Source organism: Scyliorhinus canicula, chromosome 20, assembly GCF_902713615.1.
Source record: "Scyliorhinus canicula chromosome 20, sScyCan1.1, whole genome shotgun sequence".
Lineage (NCBI taxonomy): Eukaryota > Metazoa > Chordata > Chondrichthyes > Carcharhiniformes > Scyliorhinidae > Scyliorhinus > Scyliorhinus canicula.
The window spans coordinates 74335753-74353665 of NC_052165.1; the positions used below are offsets into that span (position 1 = coordinate 74335753).

General features: G+C 43.4%; 1 protein-coding gene across 6 annotated transcripts in view; it reads right to left on the reverse strand.

Moving 5' to 3' along the window:
* caprin2 (caprin family member 2) overlaps positions 1-17913 on the reverse strand; it is a 70163-nt gene that overhangs the window by 13045 nt on the left and 39205 nt on the right. For 3 of the 6 annotated variants that reach the window (XM_038781112.1, XM_038781110.1, XM_038781114.1), the window contains exons 18-20: positions 9189-9283; positions 5876-5942; positions 704-1629 (exon numbers count right to left, since the gene is read on the reverse strand). In XM_038781112.1, coding sequence (XP_038637040.1) covers positions 1040-1629; positions 5876-5942; positions 9189-9283 — 752 coding nt within the window. In that variant the 3' untranslated portion in view covers positions 704-1039. Of the gene's footprint in view, positions 1-703; positions 1630-5875; positions 5943-9188; positions 9284-17913 lie in introns of those variants that run through there. The other 3 variants (XM_038781113.1, XM_038781111.1, XM_038781115.1) reach the window with 3 other exon arrangements.

Consider the following 17913-nt stretch of genomic DNA (forward strand, 5'->3'; position numbering starts at 1 on the left):
TGTCCTTTAGAACACGCACTGAACAGGAAGGTTATTTGCATGAAAGCACCAAGGTCTTTAGCAAAAGGTTGGGACTGAACAGGGCAACAGTTCACTCCTCTATTAGCCATGTGTTTCTCATATGTTGAACTTTTAAAACTACTCTCATCACTAATTTTCAACAGTTAGCTTCAATGTGCATGATAAGAGAAGATTGAAAGATGTAGAAGATTTAAAATACCATGTAGAAAAGTATTCTTGAGAAATGCCCATTTGGCGAATGAAAATTATCAAACCATGAACTGTTGAGACTCTTTCGTTTTTTGTTCAGAGTTTCTGAAAATGAGAGTCATGGGTGGGGTGGAGAGGAGAGAAAATATTCTTATCAAAATGAAATTGCGAACCCGTTCTATTAGGAACCCAGATTAAATCTTGACCCAGTATGGCAATGGAGAGCCTCATTGGTTAGGAACCATGCTCAATTGGTAATGAAAGTTTATCACAAGATTGATTCTCAGGAAAAGGCAAGGGTTAAAAAAAATATACAGGAGGGGAGGTAGAAAGTCTGGAGATGCTTCAAATGCAAAAGGATGCAAACTGGGAAAAATTCAGATTCAGAAGTTTCTAACTTCTCTAAATGCCACTTTGCAGAGCTATCAACTCCATAATTCTTAAAATGCACAAGATTTGGTAGCTACACTGTCCATTCAAAACACCAACCACCAACAGTGCAGAATATCTTTATTGAGGCACCATGAGGCATTGTAAATAGCAGGATATCTTGCCAAAGGAGTCTATCCATTTCGAACAGTCACACAAATTGTCTTTGGACTGACAAGTGCAAGTCGTGACATTCTGTAACAGAATATATTCACAGCGCTACCAGCAAGGCATCACGGGTTAAAGTGCCCAGTCAGTGAAAACCCAAACTCCAGAAAAAAAAAACCCACTTGCAACAGTTTAACATGTCAGCATCTCTGGCAACTCACTTCTGTGACCCTTAAAGATACAGTGATCAGAGTGCAAAGCATTTTAGCTATTAAAGCACATAGTTTGTTTTTCAGTCCTGATACAAGAGGTAGCCAGAAAAGGTAGAGTACTTCCAGCTGCTACCGTAGATGGCACCTCTGTGCAATCGGAGCCAGATCTGTTCACCCTGGAATAGCTGAAGAACAGCATGGTTGCTGGCTGTTTCATGATCCGGGGCACCGTCATTGGCATAAGCTGAGCAAAGGACTTCATCGTTCTTCATCAGGTTGACATAGAGCGGCACATTCACAGCCAGCTTTAGCATGTGAAAGATGAAGACATAGGTGCCGTTCACGGGGCAGGTAAAACGCCCTAGCTGAAAGTCAAATGTCTCTCCAAGGTTATTGAGCAGAAGGTCAAAGATAATAGGCTGGTCCAGAGAACCGGGAGTAAAGTTAGAGGTCCTTGCTGTGGAGAAGGCCACTCTCATCTGCTGAGGGAGAGGGTAGACATGTACTGGCAAGATGGTGGCCGCTTGGCTGGTCACTGGCATATCTACTGGTGTCATGCTTCGCGAGTCTCCTTGGCCAGAATCCACACTGTTGTAGTGCTCACTGTCTTGTTCTGGACTGCTCATCTGGGATGAATCGCTCCATCCTGCAGTTGAGTAATTAAGACCTGCTAAAAGGTTGAAAAAGTTCCCACTCTGCTTGACAATGCAATATTACATTCGGATCTAAAAAAAAATTACAACCCAAAAATTTCCACCCTCCCCTTCCAAAAACATAACTGCTAACTACAGAGTTTAGAAGCCAATTTTGGCAGAACCTCCCAAAGCAAAAGCAATGATCCCCCATGATCTACAAGTACAATTTTTCAAAAACCCCTTGTTCATGATTTGCTCCCCGAATCATTCTACAAACTCAAAAAACAGTTATTTCTTACTGGCTTTTATGTTGGATAATTTTAGAAAAAGCCACATTATTGGACACATTCATATTTACATCAAGGAGTTGAAAGGACATGCTGAAAAACAGGTCAATCTGCAGAATGAGGCTTCATATAAACGTTTATACAGGCAATAAGAATAAAGGTAGGACATGAGGAACAGTTATTTCTTCCAAATAAGGAAATGTTATTCAGTAAAACTTCCATCTCTTGGAGCAGTTAACAAAAATGGTACAGGACTAAACTCTACATAAAAACAAGAAAGCAAACTACTTTGTTGCTGGACAGCTAACATACAGTTGGACAATGCTCTGAACAGCAAACTTATAACTTCCCTGTTGGTGACAAGATCCCAATTTTCAAAAAAAAAAAAAGAAATTTCCTACTTGGATTGACAAAGTTTTTCCTACTTGAGCACGTCGTTACTTCAAACTAAAGGTATTTTTCGGACAAAATGGAGCATGAACAAGGTGAACAAGGGGATGCAAATTCCAAGTCAGAGAAAACTTTTAGGTTCAAAAGGCAAACAAAAATCAAAATTTTAATTCTCTTGAGGAACAAAGGGAATGAGAGAGATAAAGGAACTCCCCAAACCCCTAATGTGACCCTGCACTCTTGCTCAATGTAGATAGCAATCAACATGAAATTTTAGCTGTTTAATCAAGGCATCATTAGCTGAACTCAACAGGTTTCCAGAAGCAGCATTGTATGGAGTTCAAGTTCAAGCAAGGGTCAATACAAATGAGCATCCGCTGGATAAGCACTTGCAACCTTTTTTAAAAACAGGCCCAATTCAGATCAAAGTAATATTGCCATTGTTCTCCCTTTCAAAAACCATCAGTTCAGGCACCCTTCATCCAAGTCAACTAAACCTCAGGTGACCCAAAAATCAACCAGCTAATCAAGTCTAAAGGATTCAAGTTCTTACTTTGCCTTTTAAGAGAATTGTACATTTACCTCCTTGTTCAAATGGAGGGGTTTGTGGAAGGAGAGCATTTATTTAGTCTTCATGACCAAACCTTCTGCTCAGTCACGAGTCTAAAATAAACCTACATTCGGCCTCATTTAGCAGGTTCCATCTTCACATCATCTACTGGAAGAACAAAGCCTGAAAGGTCTGAGGGTATTCAATCTTTAACACACCAACATCAGCTGCAGGTTTAGAACAAGTGCAAAAGTGACTCCATCAGCAAGGATTTTAAAAAGAGGGGAAAAAAAAAAAAGAGATAGGTCTCAATTAAATTAAATTAAATTCATTTCCGTGGTACAGATCCATCATCCCATACCATCAGAATGTTGCTAGAGGGGATTCCAAACACCCCACATCTGGCTCTTCAAGGAAGAGTTTGACTCTCCAAATGAAAAAAAAAATGCTCACATAAATATGGAGCAGAGAAAGTAACTATACTCATTTAAAATAATGGGATTCTGCGAGAGTCTAAATTTTAGGCCAGGTAAATGTGCTGCAGTTCCATTTTAACAAGGACATCTCAATGCACCCATACAGAATGTAACCGTGGCCATCAGTTTATATGCTATATATGAAATCCACACGCTGCATACGAAATCCACACGCAATAAGAAGGGACTTTGGGAAGACATCTTCGGTATGGTACCGGCAAGATGGATTTAAGATTGCTCAGCTCTCTACAAGAGGAGGTCTTGCTTCAGTGGACACACCCGTATAGGTATGAAGATGTCCAAACTTTGTCACCTCAAAATACCAGGAGATTAGGAAAACCTAATTAGTTCAAGTTTTTTTGAGTAATCATACATCATACTAGTCCAGGGGTGGGCAAACTACGGCCCGCGGGCCGCATGCGGCCCGCCAAAGGTATTTCTGCGGCCCTCCAAGTCATTAAAAAAAAAAAAAAAAAAAAATTTTTTTTAATTTTTTAAAAATTAAAATTTTTTTTTTTTTTTTAAGGTTAATGAGGGGGGGCTGTTGGGTTACTTACTGGTATAGGGTGGATACGTTGACTTGAGTAGGATGATCATTGCTCGGCACAACGTCGAGGGCCGAAGGGCCTGTTCTGTGCTGTACTGTTCTATGTTCTATATGAGGCGCCCAGAATCATAACCGGGTGAAGTAATTATTTTACTTAATATACTATGCGGCCCTTTGTGAATTGTGAATTTCTGAATGTGGCCCTTGCACGGAAAAGTTTGCCCACCCCTGTACTAGTCAGTCAGCCAGCAGCCCAGTTGCAATATGTGGATGGACATCAGTCTTCAGAGCAATAAACGTTTTTTTATTAGTCAGAATCCTCCTGTAGTTTGGTGGAAACCAAATATAAATCTGCAATATTACAGCTCTTGGTTGCCAGAGGTCTTTTCCCCGTTTCGGGGGTACGCTAGTTCAGCAGCAGCTATGGGGTAACCTCCCAAGTATTACCCACTGGCCTTGAATTACACCACATGGATCTACACGGGTAGAAAGGTCGAACATTGGGCATCTGCACTGGCAGCAGGATCGACCATCAAGTCACAATAGGACAATTGTACCAGCTCCAGGAATTTGGACAATTTATCCTTAAACATTGGCACCAGTAGACTAGCAATGATCGGAGCTCAATACGTTAAGACTGCTTCAAATCGGAAGGGCAACAGCACAATACAAAGGCAACAATTGGCAAACTGGACACTGGTCAGTATGCAGATTGCCAGTGACCAAATCAAAAGCTGGACTATCCAAGAGGAGCCCAGAAGGTTAAATGCAGTCTTTGTTATTCCTGTATTTATTTGCACGAATATTGCTTCAACATGAGGCGCAGAAAGAAAAATCTTAATGACACATACTCCTGGAGCAGGAATCATGGCGGAAGCTGCAATAAAAAGCAAGAGAGCAAACAGCTGCACAGCATCTGTGCCACTTAAATGCACAGTTTTGAAAGGAAAGAGCTGGCATCTACAGGCCAGTATTTTGAAGTGCAAGTGGGAACAATTGCAAGATCTCAAACATAAAAAAAGTGTCAAAATCAGAACAATTCTTCCAAATTAGCGAAGACTACAGGAGACACACCAATGTCAGTTTCCAGAATGAAGATTGTAAATAGTGGAAATACAACTCTGACTAGTTATTCGGGCTAGATGTTCAACTGATCAGCCGTGTTGCCAGCCAAGCAGGAAACCTGGGACAGCCAAGGAAAGATGACATCACAATCTCTGTACAAACATTCCAAGCCATTCCCCATCAAGTTGAAATATCCTTCATGGGATGCAGGCAAATGGAAGTCAGTCAACAAGGATCAGTGTTAAATTTGAAGAGCCCAAATCTCCCCCCCAATTAAAGGCCAATTTAGCATGGCCAATTCATCTACCCTGCACATTTTGAGTTTGTGGGGGAGAGACTCATGCAGACACAGGGGGCATGTGCAAACTCCACACAGAGTGATGAGAGGCCGGGATCAAACCAGTGTCCTCGGCACCGTAACTCAAATTCTGTCCAGAAAATTATTACAAAACTTCAGAAGCGATAAAATGCAGCTATGCCTCCAGTTCAGCCGGTGTCAACATGTTTCATTGCTGCTGTGTAAAACAGGACTGTGGGCACATGCAAATCAGATACAAAACCAAACTGACCTCATCTACGATTAAGAAAATGCAATGGGATTTCTAGGAATGAATAGGGTTTGTAATGAAAAACTTACTTTCTAAAAAGTCACTTGCATCTCATGCACGACCTCGCAACGTGGCTCATACAGTAATGTCCATGGATGACTTGCATTGCGCAATATAGCTGCCTGATGAGGATTTGGCCAAAGATACGGAGTGGGGTGGTAGTGAAGAGAAAGGGAATGCAGAGTCCAGTAAAGGCTAGTGAACAACTCAGTTTTGTCCTTTTCAGAAGGGATTTAGTGTTAGACCAATTTTTGGTTAGCGTTTAAAATTTATTGTTAATAGGGTTTTGGTATCGATAAGTGGATCAAGAAAGTGGTTCTGAAACCTTATGCGGTCTCAAGTACACATAGATAATTACCTCCTCTCATGGTCCCACGAGGTCCAACTCCGACACCACGCTTGTAGTTCTGCTGGTAACCAGACTCCTGCAAAGGGCAGACATCATCCCAATTAAACACATCACATCACACGAGGACCAAGGCATCCAAATACTGCCAGATTACATAGTTAATTTGAAGAACCAGAGAATGCATCTCTGGCCCACATCCTACATTCATCCGCACAGAAACCATCAGATCAAATGCAACTTCAGATCACCTTTATAGCATACCTTGAATGTAATTAAATTAGCCCAGGGCGCTGTAAAACAATGGTAGAGAAATTGGTCACTGAGTACATGTATGTGACCAAAGCTTGGTCGAAATAGCAGATTTTAAAAAAGGGGCTGCACAGTAGTTAACACTGCTGCCTTGCCGCCAGGGACCCAGGCTCAAATCCAGCCTAGAGAGTGAGACTGTGGAGTTTGCATGTTCTCCTAGTGTCTGCATGGGTTCCTTCCTACAGATGCGATCAAGTGGATGGGCCATACGAAAATTGTCCCTTTTAGGATCCAAAGATGTGCAGGTCAGCAGGGATAGGGCAGGTGGAGTGGGCCTAGGTAGGGTGCTCATTCGGAAGGTCAGTGTAGACTCGATGGACCAAATGGCCTCCTTCTGCACTGTAGGGATTCTATGGTTCTATGGAGAGAAGGACAGCAAGCCCAGAAATTGGTACAATGAGAGTTTTTAAAATGCAAAACACAGCTAGGGCGAGGTCAGAGTTCGGATTGGACAGGAGAAGTTACGTATCACCATATGGGTAGAACTAGAGCAGTCAGGATCATTTTCAGACCATCTTGAAAGTAGGTCACGAGAGGTCAGGTCTGCTACATAGCAGATGTACACTGCATCAAATATTATAGATGCAATACTGCTCAAGACTTAAAATCTTTAGAATGCATCATTTCCTGGAAACAAGTCTTTCTCCCCTCCATCCCCCACATAATTTAAGTCAAATATTTGGCCTCAATTGTATACCTCATTTGTTTGCATGGAATACCGGATTATCTACATTTACCAGTTTTTGCAACAACCACAAATGACCGTTAGTCACAAGTCTTCAATTAGCCAGTCCTATATCACCAAGACATCCACAAGAATTCAGTTTGAGTTGTGAAGAAAATATCAAAAACAGAAAAAACATTTTAACGTCCCAGATTAATAACATTTGCTTTAAGTGTTATTGGGAAGGAGGGGGAGCATAATTCATTAAATACCAAAAGTGGAGGGAATGAATATATTACCTCCCAAAAAGAAAAATAAATGGACAGAATCCATTGACTTGCGATATTATACCAAGTTGAATCATGTTGATGCAACAACTTGCTAAGGCAAACCCCAAATAGTAATTTTTGACTAGAGGCAGGATTGGTTGTTAGCCAAAAGTAAAAAAGGACTTCAATATCAAGTCCACAAGTCAAGAACCTCATTACTGTACTTCCAACTTGTAGTCACTCCTACGTTTCCACACTGAACAACATTAGATTCATGGCAGTTGCCAAGTCTCATTAAAAATGGTAACTGGGATTGAGTTTGTGCATTAGGATAAAAACAAACGCCGCTAAATTATACAGGACGTGGGATATATGCTGCAGGAGGTTTTAAGACAGTTTAGGCATGGCATTGGAGCTATACATTAAAAAAAAGGATGATATTTTGGGTTGCAGGATGAACAATTTGACACCCGGAGAAAGAAATATTGAAATTGAGATTTACCAACGTGATGCTGAACCCCAAGGGTTCAGTTCAAATTAAAGTAGGGTTGCATTCCCTGAAATTCAGATGGTTAAATTGTGATTAGATCAAAGTTCAAGATACTGAACAGATGGGAGCAGTTTCTCCCCCTACTACTAAAGGCAAAATAGAATCTAAAAATTAAGGCCAGACCTTTAAATGGATCAATTGTTAATTTGAAGAAAAAAAAAATCAGCGATTGGTAGATTTGTTGTCTATAAAGATATTAAAGGGATAGGAGGTAAAGGCAGATTGTATAGTTAGGTCACAATTCAGCCATAATCTCATGAAATGGCAGACAGACTCCATGGAGAGCTAGATACACCATGATCTTGCAATTCATGCTAAGTTTAAAAGCCGATGAGAGACAATAAAGCCAAGCTTGTCAAATGGAGGATAAACTACCAACCAAACTGGAGCCTATCCCAAGAATAAGGAAGGGACAGATCAAGGTCATCCAAATCAAAAAACGGTTGTATGCCAGTCTAACTCAGCTTTGAATATATTCAATGACCCCAGCCTCCAAATGTTGTGGTAGAATTCCAAAGGTGACCAACCCAAAATGAATTTCTCCATCTATCTTCATCCAAGACCTCAATCTAGATACCCCCATGAAAAGGTGGCATCCTCTTAGAATCTACTTGGTCGAGGTCCCTCAGTCTGATGTTTCAATAAGGTCTACTCTCATTCTTCTAAACACCACGAGTGTAGGCTCAACCTATTCAATTCCTGAAAACTCTTCATCCCAGGGAATCAGCCTAGTGAAATTTCTTGGAAATACTTCCAATGCAAGTGCATCCCTCCTGAGTAAGTTGACCAAAACTATACACCATACACTAGGTACGATCTCACCAATGCCCTGCCATCAGCTACTCCAATACCTTTTTCCAGCACTTGGCCCCTAGACAGTATGTTACGGGTTTCAAGTGCTCATCTAGAAATGTTGAGGGCTCCCATCTGTACCACCCTTTCAGGCAGCGAGTTCCAGATTCCCTCTGGGCAAAAATGTTTTTCCTTAAATCCCCTCCAAATCTCTTCCCCATTAACCTTAAATTTAAGCCTCCTGGTTATTGACCTCTCTATTGAGGGGGGGAAAAGGTTTTGGCCGATAACTAATATTTTTTGCTGAACCTGGATGCTAATTTGTGATCAAGTACATGATCCCTCTGTACCACAGCATTCTGCAGTCTTGCTATTTAAATATTCAGCTTTTTCTATTTGGGGGTGGGGGCAAGGAAATGAAACCAACAAGGATTGCTTGTGTTTTTAAATCCCAGAGTGCATGGACAATTTCAACGACCAGCAGCAAGCTTTTCATTGGATTGTTGACTTACGCACAACGCCAAAATCTGACACTAGGGCGCGCTCTCACTTTCCTGGAGAGTGATTGTGTGTGTGCGACTAAGGGCATAGTGCACTTTTACAGGTTATAAACAAACAAATTGTTTATAATTCATCAGATTGTCCTGGTGTGAAAAACATGTGCTCAGGGAGTAAGAGGGCCAAGAATTATGAACGAAATTTTTATAATTCTTCAAAATGACACACAGCTTTCCTTACCCTTTGAGTATATGGTATCCCTGGGTACTCTCTATTTGGAAAAGGTCCATATGTTCCATTGCCAGGTATGGGAATTCCTCTGTAGCCATCAAATCCTGGGTGAAGGAACATCACACATTCATTAGCATTATATCTTCATTAAATCACAATGTAACAGACTTGATGCAAGTGTGCAAAAGCAACATCGAGATACCAGTGTTTTTTTTTTCTGAACGGCTCCCATTGTAGAGCACAAACATTTTTCAGGTTTCCTCAATATTATTAGCAAAGGTGGTTATTGATTCACTAGCAGCCAATGGGACGGCTCAGATATCCAATGCTCCTGGGCTTCGGGATTATTTAAACCATTCAAACTACCCTCCCACAATAACTGGTCAACTTGCCCATAGGAAATTCAATACAAGCGAAGAAACAGACCATAGGAGCAGAGGAGGCCATTCGGCCCTTTGAGTCTGCTCTGCCATTCATTATCAAGCCTAATCATCCAACTCAATAGCCTGATCCTACCTCTCCTTGCAAACCCCCCCACCCCTCACCCTACATCCTTTGATCCCCTTTGCCTCAAGTGTTATACAGTAGTCCCCCGTTATACCACGCTCCGCAATACCGCGGTTCGCGATATACCGCGGGGGGGCTTATGGACCCCAACTGTCAGTTGTGTCAATTTCAGCGGCCGGCTCACTTTGATCCGGAGAGGGAAGCTGCTCTCACTGAAGCAATCAGCCGGCCGCTGAAATTGACACTGCCGGCTGCTCTCTCCCTCCAATCAGAAACATTAAAACTTAAAAGTTGGATTGGAGGGAGAGCGCAGCGGGCAGTGTCAATTTCAGCGGCTGGCTGATTGTTTCAGTGAGAGAGCAGCTTCCCTCTCCGGCCGCTGAAATTGACACTGTTTTAAATTGGATCCACGATGGGGGTTTTAAATTTATTTTAAAATCTATGCTAGCGCTTCCCATTGTGAGTCTACGGGGGTCTGATCTCTCCCTCCGCCCCCCGTAGACTCTCAATGGGAAGCGCTAGCATAGATTTTTAAATAAATTTAAAACCCCCATCGTGGATATCCGCGGCTCGGATACAACGCGGGTGGCTGTCTTGGACCCCAACACCCGCGTTATAAAGGGGGACTACTGTATCTAACTGCTTCTGAAAGCAATGTTTTGGCCTCAACTCTTGTGAATTCCACAGGCTCACCACTCTCTGGATGAAGAAATCTTGCCTCATCTCGGTCCTAAACAGTCTACCCCACATCCTCAGAGTGACTCCTGGTCTGGACACCCTCACCATCTGGAACATCCTTCTTGCATCTATCCTGCCTAGTCCTGTCAGAATTTTAAAGGTTGAGGAGATTCCCCCCTCAAGTCTACTTCTGAACTCCAGTAAATAAAATTCTAACAGACTCAAAACTCTCCTCCCAAGTCAGTCATGCCATCCCACAAATCAGTCCAGTAAACCTTTGTTACTTCTAAAGCAAGAACGTCCTTCCTCAGATAAAGGAGACCAGAACTGCACAATATACAAGGTTATGGCCTCACCATGGCCCTGCATAATTGCAGCAAGACATCCCTGCTCCTCTACTCGAATCCTCTGGCTATGAAGGCCAGCATAACATTATGCCTTTTTGCCATCTGCTGCACTTACATGCTTACGACTTGGAGTGTACGAGGACACCCAGGTCTCATTGCTATTGCCCTCTCCTAATTTATGGCCATTCAGGTGATCTGCCTTCCTGTTTTTGCTACCCCAGTGGATAATCTTCCATTTATTATACTGCACCTGCCATTCATTTGCCACTGGCTCTCTTGAGCCAGTGGCAAATGTCCAAGTCAAAAATCACACTGAATGATCACTGCATCCTCCTCACAGCTCATCCTCCTACCCAGCTTTCCGTTATCTGCAAATCTGAAGACAAGACCCATATATAAATCATTAATTTATACTGTGAATAGCTGAGGTCAATACCCTACTACTCACTACCTGCCATTTGGAAAAAGACCCGTTTATTCCTACCGTTTCCTGTGTGCCAACCAGTTTTCTATGCATCTCAATACACTACCCTCAATCCCAAGTCACTTGAGACTTTCTACAGCCAAATTTGCATACGACATGAAAATAGGTGGGGCAGTAAGTTGCAATGAGGAAAAGAATGTGACAAATGGATAGGTTAGGTGAGCGGGCCAAAATGTGGCAGATGGAGTTTAACGGGGATAAAATCCAAATGGAGGGAGACCAGGGTGCTCCTGTGCAGAGAGATCTGGGTGTCCTTCTGCACGAGTCACAGAAAACTAGCATGCAGGTGCAGTAGGTAATAAAGAAAGCAAATGGAACGTTACCGTTTATAGCTAAAGAAATGGAGTATAAAAAGGTACGGAAGTGTTGCGAGATGTCACCTGGAGTATTGTGCCTAATCTTGGTGCCCTTAATTCAGCAATTGGAGGCAATTCAGAGGAGGTTCCCTTGATTGATTCCAGAGACCAGGGGTTTGGTTTGAGAGACTGAGCAGTGGGCCTATACTGTAGAATTTAGAGGTTTGAGGAGAGATCAAATTGAGGTATGCAAGATGAGAAAAGGTATGGATAAAGTAGATGGAGCGGGTACTTCCTCTTGTGGGGCATTCTAGAACAAGAAGGTCAGAGTGTCAGGATAATGGGTAGCAAATTTAAAACCAAGGTGAGGAGAAACTACTTCTCCCAAAGGGTTGTGAATCTCTAGAATTCTCTACCCCAGAGTGCAGTGGATGTTGGCATAGGTGAGTAATTTGAGGAGTTACAGATGTTTAATTCGTAATACGTTGAAGGGTTACGGGGAACAGGCAGGACGGTGGAGATGAGGCCCTGATGAGATCAGCCATGATTGTATTGAATGGCGGAGCAGGCTCGAGGGGCTAAATGGCCCCACTTCTTATATTCTAGGAAAGAACTAGTCTGTCCAATTTCAACTTTGAGCTCTAGGTCTGAAGCCCTGTAGGTAGCAGTAACTAGAGCTCATCTGGTGTCCTTGATTAATAAAGGGATCCGAGGTTATAGGGAGAAGGGAGAAGACAGGAGAATGGGAATGAAGAACATATCAGCCATGACTGAAGGCAGAGCAGACTTGGATGAGCTGAATTGCCTAATTCTGCTCCTATATTTTATGGTCTTTGTTGAAAGCCTTCTGAAAGTCTGAACAAACCACATCCACAGTCTCCCCCCTCATCAACTCTACAGTTACATGCTCAAGAAATCCAGTTTTTGTCAAACATGATTTCCCAATCCATGGCGACCCCAATCCTGCCACTTTTTAAAAAATCTTTATTATTGTCACAGGTAGGCTTACATTAACACAGCAATGAAGTTTCTGTGAAAATCCCCTAGTCACCGCTTGTTGCTGGTTTAGCACAGGGCTAACTAGCTGGCTTTTACAGCAGACCGGTTCAATTTCTGTACCAGCCTCCCCGAACAGGTGCCGGAATGTGGCAACTAGGGGCTTTTCAAGGCAACTTCATTTGAAGCCTACTTATGACAATAAGCAATTTTCATTTCATAGAGGGACGAGTCAGAATTTCCAATTCACCTAACCAGCACGTCTTTCGGGACTTGTGGGAGGAAACCGTGGGAGGAAACCAGAGCACCCAGAGGAAACCCTAGCAGGCACTGGGGGAAAGTGCAGACTATGCACAGACAGTGTTCCAAGCTGGGATCGAACCTGGGTCCCTGGCGCTGTGAAGCAACAGTGCAAACCACTGTGCTACCTACTGCTCTGCTATAGAACCGTTGATAATTGATTCTAGAATTAGCCTCACTACTGACCCCAGGCTGACGGGTCTATAATTCCATTTTCACTCTACATCTCTTAAATAGTTGGGTAAATTACCCTCCAATTTGTAGGAGCTTGAAGGACCGATGCATCCTCTATTTCTAGGGCTACTTTCTCAAGTACCCTGAGCAGCACGGTAGCATTGTGGATAGCACAATTGCTTCACAACTCCAGGGTCCCAGGTTCGATTCCGGCTTGGGTCACTGTCTGTGCGGAGTCTGCACATCCTCCCCGTGTCTGCATGGGTTTCCTCCGGGTGCTCCGGTTTCCTCCCACAGTCCAAAGATGTGCAGGTTAGGTGGATTGGCCATGCTGAATTGCCCTTAAGTGTCCAAAATTGCCCTTAATATGTTGGGTGGGGTTACTGGGTTATGGGGATAGGGTGGTGGTGTTGACCTTGGGTAGGGTGCTCTTTCCAAGAGCCGGTGCAGACTCAATGGGCCGAATGGCCTCCTTCTGCACTGTAAATTCTATGTCTATCATCGGGCCGTGGGGATTTATCAGCCTTCATTCCCATTAATTTCCCCAACACCATTTCTCTACTAATACGGATTTCCTTCAGTTCACTAAACCCGGTGTTCCGCAACATTTCCGATTTACAGTACAGAAGGAGGCCATTCGGCCCATCAAGTCTGCACCGGCTCCTGGAAAGAGCACCCTACCTCCACCCTATCCCCATAACCCAGTAACCCCACCCAACACTAAGGGCAATTTTGGACACTAAGGCCAATTTATCATGGCCAATCCACCTAACCCACACATCTTTGGACTGTGGGAGGAAACCGGAGCACCTGGAGGAAACCCACGCACACACGGGGAGGATGTGCACACTCCGCACAGACAGTGACCCAAGCCAGAATCGAACCTGGGACCCTGGAGTTGTGAAGAGATTGTGCTATCCACAATGCTACCGTGCTGTTAGGAAGGGACCTCCCAGGATTTTGGCCCAGTGACTATGAAGGAATGGTGAGGGCAGCACGGTGGCCTAGTGGTTAGCACAACCGCCTCACGGCGTTGAGGTCCCAGGTTCGATCCCGGCTCTGGGTCACTGTCCGTGTGGAGTTTGCACATTCTCCCCGTGTCTGCGTGGGTTTCGCCCCCACAACCCAAAAATGTGCAGAGTAGGTGGATTGGCCACGCTAAATTGCCCCTTAATTGGAAAAAATAATTGGGTAATCTAAATTTATAAAAAAAAAAAAAAATGAAGGAATGGTGAAATAGTTCCACGTCTTGGGAGGTTAACTTGCAGGTGCTGGTGTTCCCATTCACCTTCTCTGCTAGATTGTAACGGTCACTGGTTTGGATGATGCTGTTGGAGGCTTAGTGCATCCTGTAGATGGTACACACTACTGCTAAGGTGCATGGAGGGAGTGAATGTTTTAATGGGGGTGCCAAAAGAGTGGGTTGCTTTGTCCTGGATGATGTTGAGCTTAGTGTTATTGGAGCTGCACTTATCCAGGCAAGTGGATTCCATCACACTCCTGACTTGTGCCTTGTAGATAAGTGGGCAGGTTTTGGAGAGTTGAGTGGCGAGTTACTCTTCCCAGATCTCTGACCCACTCTTGTAGCCACAATTTTATATGTCTGGTCATTGGTCATCTCCAGGATGTTGATTTGTGGGCTACAGTAATGTTGGCAAGATTTGACTGTTGGAGACCAGCATTGTCTGGCACAAATGTTATTTGCCCATGTATCAGCCCAAGTCCAAATCTTGTTGCAAATGGACACTGGACTGCTTCAGGTGGCTGAAGAGTTGAATGCTGCTGAACATAGTACAGCCACCAGTGAATAACCTCACAGCCACCAGCAAAGTGGAGGGAAGGTAATTGAAGCAGCTGAAGATAGTTGGGCAGAGGACACTACCCTGAGTAACTCCTGCAGTGATGACCTGGAGCTGACATGATTGCCCAGCAATAACTTCAATCCGTTTCCCTTGGGCTTGGGATGTGAAACCTTTGGCGAGTGTCACATCACCCTATCCTGTTAATGGATAGACACTCCTATACATGTGCCACACTACTCCCTGATGCAACCATCAATTCACACAAAACCAGGAGTAGAAATAAACTGCGGCTTTAATCAACTAGAACAGTGCCTGCCTGCAACTGATCTGTTAGTGGGAGCCGCCTACAGGGCGACTGCTCTTTATACCTCCCCTCAAGCAGTGGAGCCAGGGGCAGAGCCCACACAGGCCCCAACATGCTACATTATAGGTAATACAGGGTAGTGGCCTCTGCCCAACTATCTTCAGCTGCTTCAATGGTCCATAGGTGGAGCCCCTAAGGGCAACAGTGTAATACAGGTAAGCACATGATGAATTGTTACAGCAATACATTCACCACACTCCCAAGAGGCATGCCATTTCATATTTAGTATTAGTTGTTAGTAATTCTTGGTACAAATCATTAGCCACTTTTCATCTTGGACTTGTTGATTCAACTATTAGTGGAGGCTGTTCCAACAGAAAGCCAAGATGGGGGACCATTGTTTTTTACCTGGCACATTATTATAGGATCATAACACTAATGCTTCCATTCTTCACCCAATACAATGAAAAGCTGACATAGTACAGATCCTTGGGGTACACGTTTTGCCAATTTGAGTAATCTCCATTATCCCCATATCCCAACCAATTCTCCAAGCCGATAGGGACACTCCCAAATCCATTTTTGGAAAGTTTGTAAGGAACCTGAGTGAAGGCCTTCTGGCTGTCCACACACGTTCATGCCCCCTCATTATGTTCGATACCCCTTGGGTTTCACAGGATCCTAAAAAGAAAGGTCATTCATACAGCGAGCAGGATTTGAATGTCTAAGTGATCACCCCATCCCAAGAGGTTGTAACAGCTTCCTCACATTAGCATATAATGCCCAAATGTCACTCCTACCTTCTCAAATAATGGCAGTGACATTGACCCCTTAACCAATGCAACAATTTCTTCTCCTGCTTTCAATACCCTAGTGATGTAACTATCAAGTCCTGGAGATTAGTCTCATTGTTCACCATCACTTTAAAATAATAGTTCTTATTGTATTTGCCAGCGAAGATGGATAGAAAGTAACTATTTAGTAAAGTCCACTTCTGGATTTTCAAATCATATCACCTACCTGGATGCCTCACGCCAACTTTAAGCCATTCTTTCAACATCTGTAAAAGCCTCCGTGTTACCCTAGATAACTTCTACAGTTTCCTCCTCTTTTCAGTTCCAATTACTCTTCTCTTTACACTGCGTTTCATGATCTCTACTATTTTGCATTTTTACAGGTAATTTTAGTTAATAGTCACAAGTCATTTTAGCTAATATTAAACTTCTTGAGAAACCCAAGTGGCTTTTGTGAGCCTTCATGGATATATGCAGGTCTTCAAAACTCCCCACTCTTCAGCTGTAGTTTTATCCAAGTTTTGCCTCACCCACTGTGGCCAATTAATTCTTCAAGTCTGAAAATAATTGCATTTATGTAGCACTGTTCACAACCATCGATGAGCAGGGGTGCAGGGAATGGCATCAAGCTATGCTGCTTGCTTGGAGAGCTAGTGTAGATATGATGGGCCAAATGGCCTCCATCTGCGCAGTGACAATTCTGTGATAGCCAGAGGTACTTTTGAATTTCAGCCATAGTTACGTAGGAATATAACAAGCTGCCACAAACAGAAATGAGAATTTAAAACCTTAATTCCCAACGTCCTCTTCTCCCCAAACATCTAACACTTGGTGCATCTCATTCTACTTGCTCCTTACAGGCTCTGGATCCGTTACATCTGGGCTGTTTCTGGATCATTTGGACGGTTAGAAACACGATTTAAGCAGTTTCATTGACCATCTGGCCAGGATGGATGTGGATAATCAAAACTTCACAGTTAGACTTAATGTTTCATGTATTTGTCCCCCCACAAACTTCAATCAAGAAAGAAACTGGAAGGAGGATATTATTTACAATTTCAATGTTCAAATCAAAGTTGTAATGGGTGTTGCAAGATGACACTTGCTTTAACAAAGAGCAGGTTGATGACCTACATCCCCTAAAAGTACTGTTACATTCACAGAGCTCTGCAACTAACATGCCCTACGATCCCAGCTTGATAGCCAGAAATTAGCTAGAATTAGTTCAGAGATTTTAGTCAGACAAGTCTCAAACCGCAGAGGACGTAGAAACACAGAAAGCAACAATGATCCTCGCTGTTGTAACTTTGTCCCACTGCAATTGGTATTCCAGTATTGCATTACATACAACCAACACTAGCCCCCATCACACCCCAGAGCAAGCACTTAACTGTACAATGGGCCAGGTAGAGACAGTTTCCCCACCCAAAGTTATGTACGCTGTACATGATACAATCTTTCCTTTTTGCCATATGGGTCATGTCATGCATCAGGTGGTCAAGTGTTTCCAGTTATTTTGGACGTGGTTTAGCCAAGAGGAGAAATACATCCCACCCGGTACTGCATTCAAACGAACCAGCACATCAGAATTCCTTTGCACCACATTCTATTGCAGACAGCGTGCGCCAAGACAGCAAGCATTTGACAAGCACGTCACAGCCAAATGCACTAACTGTTGCATTACAGCAGCAGGGACACTGCTTGGGTCACTGTCTGTGCAGATTCTCCGCATTCGCCCAGTGTCTGCGTGTGTTTCCTCCGGGTTCTCCAGTTTCCTCCCACAAGTCCTGAAAGACGCATTTGTTAGGTGAATTGGACATTCTGAATTCTCCCTCTGTGTACTCCAACAGGCGCCGGAACGTGGCGACGTGGGGCTTTTCACAGTAACTTCATTGCAGTGTTAATGTACGCCTACTTGTGGCACTAATAAATATCATCATCATGATCTGGCACTCAAAAAGGAAAAAACCCTTTGCAATACAGGAGAAGAGGCATCCGAGAGTGAAATAAATAGAAATGAGCTAAATGAGTGATTCTGCAGTGCCTGTATAG